Source organism: Coregonus clupeaformis, chromosome 12 (assembly GCF_020615455.1).
Source record: "Coregonus clupeaformis isolate EN_2021a chromosome 12, ASM2061545v1, whole genome shotgun sequence".
Taxonomy (NCBI): Eukaryota; Metazoa; Chordata; class Actinopteri; order Salmoniformes; family Salmonidae; genus Coregonus; species Coregonus clupeaformis.
In genome coordinates this window covers 62,837,946-62,850,320 of record NC_059203.1, presented here as the reverse complement: position 1 = coordinate 62,850,320, position 12,375 = coordinate 62,837,946, and the positions used below count along the sequence as shown (strand labels likewise).

General features: G+C 45.9%; 1 protein-coding gene across 1 annotated transcript in view; it reads left to right on the top strand.

Moving 5' to 3' along the window:
• The window catches only part of abhd17c (abhydrolase domain containing 17C, depalmitoylase), a 36,417-nt gene extending 25,318 nt beyond the window's left edge, over window positions 1-11,099 (top strand). Inside the window, exon 3 of the mRNA XM_041899138.2 lies at window positions 10,456-11,099. Coding sequence (XP_041755072.1) covers window positions 10,456-10,675 — 220 coding nt within the window. The 3' untranslated portion in view covers window positions 10,676-11,099. The remainder of the gene's footprint in view (window positions 1-10,455) is intronic.
• Window positions 11,100-12,375: the final 1,276 nt, after the last annotated feature.

Sequence of the window (12,375 nt, the reverse complement as noted above, 5' to 3'; positions counted from 1 at the left end):
TGACGGTTGAAATATAGCCGTGTGCCACAGCCCTGATTTGGATAGGTAGTGTTATCTCTCTCCTGCAGGGTGCTGAGGGGATGTTCAGGTGCAGCGGTAGGCAGGCAGGCAGGTAGGTAGTAACTCACAGGACAGGGGAGGGTAGGAGATGGTAGTAACTCACAGGACAGGGGAGGGTAGGAGATGGTAGTAACTCACAGGACAGGGGAGGGTAGGAGATGGTAGTAACTCACAGGGGAGGGGAGGGTAGGAGATGGTAGTAACTCACAGGACATGGGAGGGTAGGAGATGGTAGTAACTCACAGGACAGGGGAGGGTAGGAGATGGTAGTAACTCACAGGACAGGGGAGGGTAGGAGATGGTAGTAACTCACAGGACAGGGGAGGGTAGGAGATGGTAGTAACTCACAGGGGAGGGGAGGAGATGGTAGTAACTCACAGGACAGGGGAGGACAGGACAGGGGAGGGGAGGAGATGGTAGTAACTCACAGGGGAGGGGAGGAGATGGTAGTAACTCACAGGACAGGGGAGGACAGGGGAGGGGAGGAGATGGTAGTAACTCACAGGGGAGGGGAGGAGATGGTAGTAACTCACAGGACAGTGGAGGGGAGGAGATGGTAGTAACTCACAGGACAGGGGAGGGGAGGGTAGGAGATGATAGTTTATTTTTATTTCACCTTTATTTAACCAGGTAAGCCAGTTGAGAACAAGTTCTCATTTACAACTGCGACCTGGCCAAGATAAAGCAAAGCAGTGCGATTTAAAAACAACAACACAGAGTTACATATGGGGTAAAAAAAACAAAGTCAAAAAATACAACAGAAAATATATATACAGTGTGTGCAAATGTAGCAAGTTATGGAGGTAAGGCAATAAATAGGCTATAGTGCAAAATAATTACAATTAGTATTAACACTGGAATGCTAGATGTGCAAGAGATTATGTGCAAATGGAGATACTGGTGTGCAAAAGAGCAAAATAAATAACAATATAGGGATGAGGTAGTTGGGTGGGCTAATTTCAGATGGGCTGTGTACATGTGCAGTGATCGGTAAGCTGCTCTGACAACTGATGCTTAAAGTTAGTGAGGGAGATAAGAGTCTCCAGCTTCAGAGATTTTTGCAATTCGTTCCAGTCATTGGCAGCAGAGAACTGGAAGGAATGGCGGCCAAAGGAGGTGTTGGCTTTGGGAATGACCAGTGAGATATACCTGCTGGAGCGCAGACTACGGGTGGGTGCTGCTATGGTGACCAATGAGCTAAGATAAGGCGGGGATTTGCCTAGCAGTGATTTATAGATGGCCTGGAGCCAGTGGGTTTGACGACGAACATGTAGTGAGGACCAGCCAACAAGAGCGTACAGGTCACAGTGGTGGGTAGTGTATGGGGCTTTGGAGACAAAACGGATGGCACTGTGATAGACTACATCCAATTTGCTGAGTAGAGTGTTGGAGGCTATTTTGTAAATGACATCGCCGAAGTCAAGGATCGGTAGGATAGTCAGTTTTACGAGGGCATGTTTGGCAGCATGAGTGAAGGAGGCTTTGTTGAGAAATAGGAAGCCGATTCTAGATTTAACTTTGGATTGGAGATTCTTAATGTGAGTCTGGAAGAAGAGTTTACAGTCTAACCAGACACCTAGGTATTTGTAGTTGTCCACATACTCTAGGTCAGACCCGTCGAGAGTGGTGATTCTAGTCGGGTGGGCGGGTGCCAGCAGCGTTCGATTGAAGAGCATGCATTTAGTTTTACTAGTGTTTAAGAGCAGTTGGAGGCTACTGAAGGAGTGTTGTATGGCATTGAAGCTCGTTTGGAGGTTTGTTAACACAGTGTCCAATGAAGGGCCAGATGTATACAAAATGGTGTCGTCTGCGTAGAGGTGGATCTGAGAGTCACCAGCAGCAAGAGCGACATCATTGATATACACGGAGAAAAGAGTCGGCCCAAGAATTGAACCCTGTGGCACCCCCATAGAGACTGCCATAGGTCCAGACAACAGGCCCTCCGATTTGACACATTGAACTCTATCTGAGAAGTAGTTGGTGAACCAGGCGAGGCAGTCATTTGAGAAACCAAGGCTATTTAGTCTGCCAATAAGAATGCGGTGGTTGACAGTCGAAAGCCTTGGCCAGGTCGATGAAGACTGCTGCACAGTACTGTCTATTATCGATCGCGGTTATAATTTGTGGTCCTCTGTAGCTCAGCTGGTAGAGCACGGCGCTTGTAACGCTAAGGTAGTGGGTTCGATCCCCGGGACCACCCATACACAAAAAAAAATAAATAAAAATGTATGCACGCATGACTGTAAGTCGCTTTGGATAAAAGCGTCTGCTAAATGGCATATTATTATTATTATTTATTATTATAATATCTAATGCAGTACGCCACAGTTTTTGTGCTGGTCAAGGGCAGTCAAGTCTGAGGAGAACCAGGGGCTATATCTGTTCTTAGTTCTGTATTTTTTGAATGGGGCATGTTTATTTAAGATTGAGAGGAAATTACTTTTAAAGAACAACCAGGCATCCTCTACTGATGGAATGAGATCTATATCCATCCAGGATACCTGGGCCAGGTCAATTAGGAAGGCCTGCTCGCTAAAGTGTTTTAGGGAGCGTTTGACAGTGATGAGGGGTGGTCGTTTGACCGCGGACCCGTTACGGACGCAGGCAATAAGGCAGTGATCGCTGAGATCCTGGTTGAAGACAGCGGAGGTGTATTTAGAGGGTAAATTAGTCAGGATGATATCTATGAGGGCACCCATGTTTACGGATTTAGGGTTGTACCTGGTAGGTTCGTTGATAATTTGTGTGAGATTGAGGGCATCTAGTTTGGATTGTAGGATGGCCGGGGTGTTAAGCATATCCCAATTTAGGTCACCAAGCAGTACGAACTCTGAGGATAAATGGGGGGCAATCAATTCACATATGGTGTCCAGGGCACAGCTGGGGGCTGAGGGGGGTCTGTAGCAAGCGGCAACAGTGAGAGACTTATTTCTGGAAAGGTGGATTTTTAGAAGTAGAAGCTCAAACTGTTTGGGCACAGACCTGGATAGTATGATAGAGCTCTGCAGGCTATCTCTACAGTAGATTGCAACTCCACCCCCTTTGGCAGTTCTATCTAGACGGAAAATGTTATAGTTGGGGATGGACATTTCAGTATTTTTGGTGGCCTTCCTAAGCCAGGATTCAGACACTGCTAGAACATCAGGGTTGGCGGAGTGTGCTAACGCAGTGAATAACTCAAACTTAGGAAGTAGACTTCTGATATTTACGTGCAAGAAACCAAGACTTTTGCGATTACAGAAGTCAGCAAATGATAGCGCCTGGGGAGTAGGAGTGATACTGAGGGCTGCAGGGCCTGGGTTAGCCTCTACATCACCAGAGGAACAGAGGAGGACTAGAATAAGGAAAAGGCTAGAAAAGGCTTTAAGAACTGGTCTTCTAGTGCGTTGGGTACATAGAATAAAGGGGGCAGATTTCCGGGCGTTGTAGAAAAGATTCAGGGCATTATGTACAGACAAGGATATGGAAAGATATGAGTAAAGTGGAGGTAAACCTAAGCGTTGGGTAACAATGAAAGAGATAGCATCACTGGAGGCACCAATTGAGTCGGTCTCCGCGTGTATGGGGGGTGGGACAAAGGAGCTATCTAAGGCAGGTTTAGCTGGGCTGGGGGATCTACAGTGAAATAGTACAATTAGAAATAACCGAAACAACAATAAGCTAACCATATTGACAAGGGAGAGAGGCATAAAGCAATCACAGGTGTAATTTGAGAGAGCTAAGACAACAGCTGGTAATGACGACACAGTTTGGGCTGAGGCTAAACATAAACAGGATGCAGTACCGTGAAAAGGAACAGTCCAGCAGACATCAGCTGTATAGCTGAGTTATCATAAGGTCCGGTGAACAGCAATAGGATAGTTCGGAGGTAGTTCGGGGGCTGCTAAAGCACTAGCGAGCAAGAGGCCACGGCTAGCGTGTGCTAGCGGGCCGGGGCTAGCAGATGGAATCTTCGTGGTCGACGTCGTAACGGGAAGCCTGTTGTAACCACATCAGATGATTTCGTCGGCAGACCAGTCGTGTAGGATCGGCGGGACTCCGTGTCAACACTAGGTGGTCCCGTCCGGTTGACAGAGAGGTAGATAGCCGGGAGATGGGAGATGGGAGATGGGCCTAGCTCAGGATGATTAGCCAGACCACAACGCCCATTTTGTTGCTGGTAGCGATGAATCCGGAGTTAAAGGTCCAGTGATTCAGTGATTCCGGCAGAAAAACTGATATGTTCTGGGTCGATAACGCGCTGTGCAGACAGTGCAGACTGGCCGAATAATAGTCCAGGCTAGAGCTGGCTGGTAGGTGGTGCAGGCCACGGACAATGGTGAAAAACCGCTAACGGTAGCTGATAGCAAGTAGCTAGTTAGCTGGCTACTCCCGTCCGGTAGACCTAGAGGTAGATAGCCGGGATATGAGCCTGGCTCTATGCTAGCTCGAGGCTAACTGGTGCTTGCATCGGGGGCAGTGGTGATTAGCCAAACAGCAACATCCATTCGGTTGCGGCTAGCTAGTTGCGATCCGGTGAGTAACTCACCATGTTAGCTAGCTATGGAAGGATGGGGGCTGGGCGCACAGACCTAGTGAAATATAGGACTCCCAGGTCTCGGTCTCTCTTGCTGGCCTCTGTCCAGTGTATGTAGTAGTTATCCATAGAGTTTGTATTGTGTGTGCCCCTAGTCATATTCCATAAGCAGCTACTTCCTGTACTGTGCTGCTTTTTTCTAAAAGGTGGGCAAACTAGAAAATACGTGTTTATCAGATGGAGAACAAGCTATTAGGATGAGAAATACTGGAGATTTGGCGCAGGTGGGAGGAACACATAGCATCAAACTGGTATCAGCCCTCAGCCCTGACACCTGTGGAACAGATGGCATCAAACTGTTATCAGCCCTCAGCCCTGACACCCGTGGAACAGATGGCATCAAACTGTTATCAGCCCTCAGCCCTGACACCTGTGGAACAGATGGCATCAAACTGGTATCAGCCCTCAGCCCTGACACCTGTGGAACAGATGGCATCAAACTGGTATCAGCCCTCAGCCCTGACACCTGTGGAACAGATGGCATCAAACTGTTATCAGCCCTCAGCCCTGACACCTGTGGAACAGATGGCATCAAACTGGTATCAGCCCTCAGCCCTGACACCTGTGGAACAGATGGCATCAAACTGTTATCAGCCCTCAGCCCTGACACCTGTGGAACAGATGGCATCAAACTGTTATCAGCCCTCAGCCCTGACACCCGTGGAACAGATGGCATCAAACTGGTATCATCTCTGACACCTGTGGGAGAGCGGGCAGAAGAGGGGGAGCAAAAGAGAGGGGGAGAAGTAGAATCTGGCTCTCCTAAGCTGGTGCTTGTACTGCTGTGGAGGACCTCCTGTATAGACCTGCAAGTAACTGCTAAAATAATGTAAACACCTGAGTAAATTAAGGGTTCTGGCATCTCTGTTATGGTGTTAGGTGCATTATCCTGGCATGGTTTAGGTCCACTCAAGCCCTTACATGCTGACCACACCACTCGCGTCGCGTGTGCGAGCGTTGCAAAATAAATATACACATACATGTTCTTCAATCATTGCATCCAAACTGCTCGCGCGCGTCAACGAGCGTCTGCGTAGCCAGGTGCTAAAATAGAACTTGGTTCTATTTGTGACGCTTGTCGCGCTGCAAGTCCCGCCTCATCTCCTCATTGGTTTTTAGGAGCATATACCCACAAGGGTGATTAAAAGATGAATTGAGGTCCCCGCTCCAGTCCAGTTGGTGGTGGTAATGCACCTTAAAGTTGGTTGCCAACCGCCAAATAAAGTCCAAAGAAGAAGCCTGAAGGAGGAGAGATTACTGTGGATTAATTGTCGGAGTAGAGGACTTTGTGCATTTCATGTAAAATACAGCATGCTAGCTAGAGAAATTGCCATAAATGTTGAATGCTTTTCGACCTGTCCCCAAATTAATATAGTAGGTTCAGATTTAGTTTGGATATTTCAACCTGCGTGTCCTGATCACATCTGGTGTGGGTGGACAAAATCAACATGCGCACGATGGCGCACGCACGGTCTGGTCAGCATGTTAGAGGGCAATGTAAACTGCAATATATGCATGCCTGTGTGTGCGTGCCTGTGTTCTTGAACCCCTTGAGATTATAGTCTTATTGCACCTGGAATGTGATGATCATGCTTTAAAGGGCCAATGCAGCCATTTTTACCTCAACATCAAATCATTTCTGGGGAACAATTCAGTACCTTACTGTGATTGTTTTCAATTACAATGGTAAAAAATAGCGTAGCAAAGAGCAATTTCTGAAGCAAGAATTCTGCTAGCACTGTCGGTGGTGTGAGTGGGGAGGGGAAAACTGAAAACTAGCTGTAATTGGGAAAGAGGTTTGGACTTTCTTATTGGTCTATTAACACATTTACCACCTGGTGATGTCACCATTCAGGCAAAACTCCAGCTCGTACACTAAAAGGGCATTAGCCACAATTTCACTGTATTATTCCAACCTCATAGTGTGTGTGTGCATGCATACATACAGTGCTATGAAAAAGTATTTGCCCCCTTCAAATGTTCTCTACTTTTGCATATTTGTGATACTGAATGTTATCAAATCTTCAACCAAAACCTAATATTAGATAAAGGGAACATAAGTGAACAAATAACACAACAATTACATATTTCATTTATTTCATAAACAAAGTTATGCAACACCCAATTCCCCTGTGTGAAAAAGGAATTGCCCCCTTACACTCAATAACTGGTTGTGCCACCTTTAGCTGCAATGACTCCAACCAAATGCTTGCTGTAGTTGTTGATCAGTCTCTCACGTCGCTGTGGAGGAAGTTTGGCCCACTCTTCCATGCAGAACTGCTTTAACTCAGTGACGTGTGGGTTTTCAAGCATGAACTGCTCGTTTCAAGTCCTGCCACAACATCTCAATTGGGATTAGGTCTGGACTTTGACTAGGCCATTCCAAAACTTCAAATTTGTTGCTTTTTAGCAATTTTCATGTAGACTTGATTGTGCGTTTTGGATCATTGTCTTGCTGCATGACCCAGCTGCGCTTCAGCTTCAGCTCACAAACGGATGGTCTGACATTCTCCTGTAGAATTCTCTGATACAGAGCAGAATTCATGGTTCCTTCTATTAAAGCAAGTCGTCCAGGTCCTGAGGCAGCAAAGCATCCCCAAACCATCACACCACCACCACCATGCTTGACCTTTGGTATGATGTTCTTACTGTGGAATGCAGAGTTTGGTTTTCGCCAGGCATTACTGGAACAATGTCGTCCAAAAAGTTATACTTTTGAATCATCTGTCCATAGAACGTTCTTCCAAGAGAGAGTCTTGATGATCATCCAGGTGCTTTTTGGCAAACTTGAGTCAACTTTTTGGGTCATGCATGGTGGCGGTGAGCCGTTGAGCCGTTGTTGCTCCTAGACGTTTACACTTCACAATAACAAGGCTTATGGTTGACCGGGCCAACTCTAGCAGGGCAGAAAATTGACGAACTGACTTGTTGGAAAGGTGGCATCCTATGACGGTGCCACGTTGAAAGTCACAGCTCTTCAGTAAGAATATTCTACTGCCAATGTTTGTCTATGGAGATTGCATGGCTGTGTGCTCGATTTTATACTTCTGTCAGCAATGGGTGTGGCTGAAATAGCCAAATCTACTAATTTGAAGTGGTGTCCACATACTTTTGTGTATGTACATTTGAAGTTGGAAGTTTACATACACCTAGGTTGGAGTCATTAAAACTAGTTTTTAATAATAATAAAATAATATAATATGCCATTTAGCAGACGCTTTTATCCAAAGCGACTTACAGTCGTGCGTGCATACATTTTTGTGTATGGGTGGTCCCGGGGATCGAACCCACTACCTTGGCGTTACAAGCGCCGTGCTCTACCAGCTGAGCTACAGAGGACCACTCCACACATTTCTTGTTAACAAACTATAGTTTTGGCAAGTCGGTTAGGACGTCTACTTTGTGCATGACACAAGTAATTTTTCCAACAATTGTTTACAGACAGATTATTTAACTTATATTTCACTGTATCACAATTCCAGTGGGTCAGAAGTTTACATACACTAAGTTGACTGTGCCTTTAAACAGCTTGGAAAATTCCAGAAAATGATGTCTTGGCTTTAGAAGCTTCTGATAGGCTAATTGACATAATTTTAGTCAATTGGAGGTGTACCTGTGGATGTATTTCAAGGCCTACCTTCAAACTCAGTGCCTCTTTGCTTGACATCATGGGAAAATCAAAAGAAATCAGCCAAGACCTCAGAAAAACAATTGTAGACCTCCACAAGTCTGGTTCATCCTTGGGAGCAATTTCCAAACGCCTGATGGTACCACGTTCATCTGTACAAACAATAGCACGCAAGTATAAACACCATGGGACCACGCAGCCGTCATACCGCTCAGGAAGGAGACGCCTTCTGTCTCCTAGAGATGAACGTACTTTGGTGCAAAAAGTGCAAATCAATCCCAGAACAACAGCAAAGGACCTTGTGAAGATGCTGGTAGAAACAGGTACAAAAGTATCTATATCCACAGTAAAACGAGTCCTATATCGACATAACCTGAAAGGCCTCTCTGCAAGGAAGAAGCCACTGCTCCAAAACCACCATAAAAAAGCCAGACTACAGTTTGCAACTGCACATGGGGACAAAGATCGTACTTTTTGGAGAAATGTTCTCTGGTCTGATGAAACAAAAATAGAACTGTTTGGCCATAATGACCATCGTTATGTTTGGAGGAAAAAGGGGATGGCTTGCAAGCCGAAGAACACCATCCCAACCGTGAAGCACGGGGGTGGCAGCATCATGCTGTGGGGGTGCTTTGCTGCAGGAGGGACTGGCGCACTTCACAAAATAGATGGCATCATGAGGAAGGAAAATTATGTGGATATATTGAAGCAACATCTCAAGACATCAGTCAGGAAGTTAAAGATTGGTCGCAAATGGGTCTTCCAAATGGTCAATGACCCCAAGCATACTTCAAAAGTTGTGGCAAAATGGCTTAAGGACAACAAAGTCAAGGTATTCGAGTGGCCATCACAAAGCCCTGACCTCAATCCTATAGAACATTTATGTGCATAACTGAAAAAGCGTGTGTGAGCAAGGAGGCCTACAAACCTGACTCAGTTACACCAGCTCTGTCAGGAAGAATGGGCCAAAATTCACCCAACTTATTGTGGGAAGCTTGTGGAAGGCTACCCAAAATGTTTGACCGAAGTTAAACAATTTAAAGGGAATGCTAAATCATTCTCTCTACTATTATTCTGACATTTCACATTCTTAAAATGAAGTGGTGATCTTAACTGACCTAAGACAGGGAATTTTTTGTAGGATTAAATGTCAGAAATTGTGAAAAACAGAGTTTAAATGTATTTGGCTAAGGTGTATGTAAACTTCCGACTTCAACTGTATATCACAGGAAATCCATGTTTTTTTACAGCACTGGGCCTTTAACATGTTAATCTACCAATTTACTAGTCTGTCTGCCAGTTTCCCAAATGGCACCCTATTTAGTGCACTACTTTTATGGTACCATTTAGGAATAGGGTATGATTTCGGACAGTTTAAAAAGAGAACGGCAGGGACTGGGCTAAATCAATTTTTAGGCTTGTAGCGCTCGGCTATCATGTGCGACACACAGCAGGGTTATGTGTATATATAGCTTATGTAGTGCACATAAGGTGCGCCCACACACTCTGTATGATGTGCTGTTGTCTAGTTAATGGTTTGGCACCGTGCTGTGTGGAGTCCATTCTCTACACCCCTGCTGTTACTGCACCACTACAAGATGGATGGATGGGTAGATTACTAATCCCCCCCCAAGGGAGGTCCATTTGTCTTAATGGAGCTAAACACATTTGTCATAGAAAGTTTCTCTCTTCCGCGCTCTCTCTGTCTCTCGGGCGTGCTCTCTCCATCTCTGCGGCGCGCTCTCCATCTCTCTCTCTGTCTCTCTCTGTCTCTCTCTCTGTCTCTCTCTCTCTATCTCTTTCTCTGTTAAAGCATTGATAAAATGTAACCTCTCTGTCTCTCTCTCTCTGTCTCTCTCTCTGTCTCTCTCTGTCTCTCTCTCTCCATCTCTTTCTCTGTTAAAGCATTGATAAAATGTAACCTCTCTCTCTCTCTGTCTCTCTCTCTGTCTCTCTCTCTGTATCTGTCTCTCTCTCTCTCTGTTAAAGCATTGATAAAATGTAACCTGTGTCTCTCTCTCTCTCTCTCTCTCGCTCTCGCTCTCGCTCTCGCTCTCGCTCTCGCTCTCGCTCTCGCTCTCGCTCTCGCTCTCGCTCTCGCTCTCGCTCTCGCTCTCGCTCTCGCTCTCTCTCTGTTAAAGCATTGATAAAATGTAACCCTTCTCGTTCTCTACCCCTCTTTCTCATCCAGCATCGACAAGGTGTCCAAGGTGGCGTCGCCGGTGCTGGTGATCCACGGCACGGAGGATGAGGTGATCGACTTCTCGCACGGCCTGGCCATGTACGAGCGCTGCCCGCGTGCCGTGGAGCCCCTGTGGGTGGAGGGCGCCGGGCACAACGACATCGAGCTCTATGCCCAGTACCTGGAGCGACTCAAGCAGTTCATCTCCATCGAGCTGCCCTCCTCCTGATCTCCCTTGGCCTCCTCCACTAAAACCTAGAGGGGGGCTGCGTATCAATAGTCTAAAATGGCTTCCTTGATATTGTTTTCTGTTCTTGATCTGTGCTGAAAAGTGGATTGGTGGAAATTTGATACCTGAAATCCACCATATTGGTTTTTACTTAGAAGTTGTTTTGTAGATCAGTGCAGATGATGGAGAGGAGGGGAGGAAGTGTTGCGATGCACCCCCCAGGGCTTAACCAGGTCAGGCTGAGCTGAGCCAGGCATCCCAGGCGCTCATATGTGGACAGGTCCCAGGTCTCTGCCAGGAGCTAGGGCCCGCTCAGTATTTGCACTTGCTCTTCAATCTGGATCTCGATTTGATTCTTCTCTCTCTCTCTCTCTCTCTCTCTCTCTCTCTCTCTCTCTCTCTCTCTCTCTCTCTCTCTCTCTCTCTCTCTCTCTCTCTCTCTCTCTCTCTCTCTCTCTCTCTCTCTCTCTCTCTCTCTCTCTCTCTCTCTCTCTCTCTCTCTCTCTCTCTCTCTCTCTCTCTCTCTCTCTCTCTCTCTCTCTCTCTCTCTCTCTCTCTCTCTCTCTCTCTCTCTCTCTCTCTCTCTCTCTCTCTCTCTCTCTCTCTCTCTCTCTCTCTCTCTCTCTCTCTCTCTCTCTCTCTCTCTCTCTCTCTCTCTCTCTCTCTCTCTCTCTCTCTCTCTCTCTCTCTCTCTCTCTCTCTCTCTCTCTCTCTCTCTCTCTCTCTCTCTCTCTCTCTCTCTCTCTCTCTCTCTCATATATATATATATATGCTCATTATTGATTGATTCTGTATTCTTTTATACCTGATGAAGAACAATCTGTTTTGCACCTCAGATACATGATTGATGTTCTTGCTTGTTTGTTTAGTTTCAAATAGTTTTCTGTATATTTTTTTTCCTCTCCATTCAGGGTGAATTCAAACGAATGCACTTTTATTGTGCAGATATTTTCAGGTAATCATATTTGTTCTGATGTATGTTTTTTTAATTGTATGATCTTATTGGCATTCCATGATTTTTCTCACAGAGAAAAACCTTGTCCCTATCTTGTTTCAAGACCAGCGTGTGTGACCGTGTGAGAGAAAAACGTCATTACCCAGCCCACCCCTGGGTGTCTCACCTCTGTAGCAGTGCTCTTGTTAACTGGAGATCCTGTGGTAACTAGGGCCAGGTGTTTTTCCTCAACTTGGATTTTCCAGTGAGGAAAACCTCCTGACCATAATGATGACACTTTACCATGTATCAAATAAAAAACAAACCTACAATGTACTGTAATTTAACCTGTGTCCCAGGTCTGAATCAGTCCCTGACCTGGCGTTCTGGATTTGAACACCCCTATGCGGAACCCCAAATCAACCCCTAGCCAGTACTGTCTAGGCACCCCGTAGATCTGAAAGGAGCAGATTTAACAGTATTCTTGTTTTTTTGCCTTACAGTTGGGTGGATTTTCTTACCATATTGCTTAGACCTATCCGTTCATTTCAGATCTAGAGATATGCCTTGTGCGTAGGAGTTGATTTGGGATTCAGCACCACTGTAGATGTTTTCTTCCGAAGTGATCCGTGAAGCCGTTTGTTTGTCTGTTCAAAATTAGGATTGTGTTTAACGTAAATGCTTTGGGTTGCTGTTTGGCAGTATGTACCTGTTCGTTTCATTTCAACACTACAAATAAAGCCTTATGTCTGTGGACATTTCACCC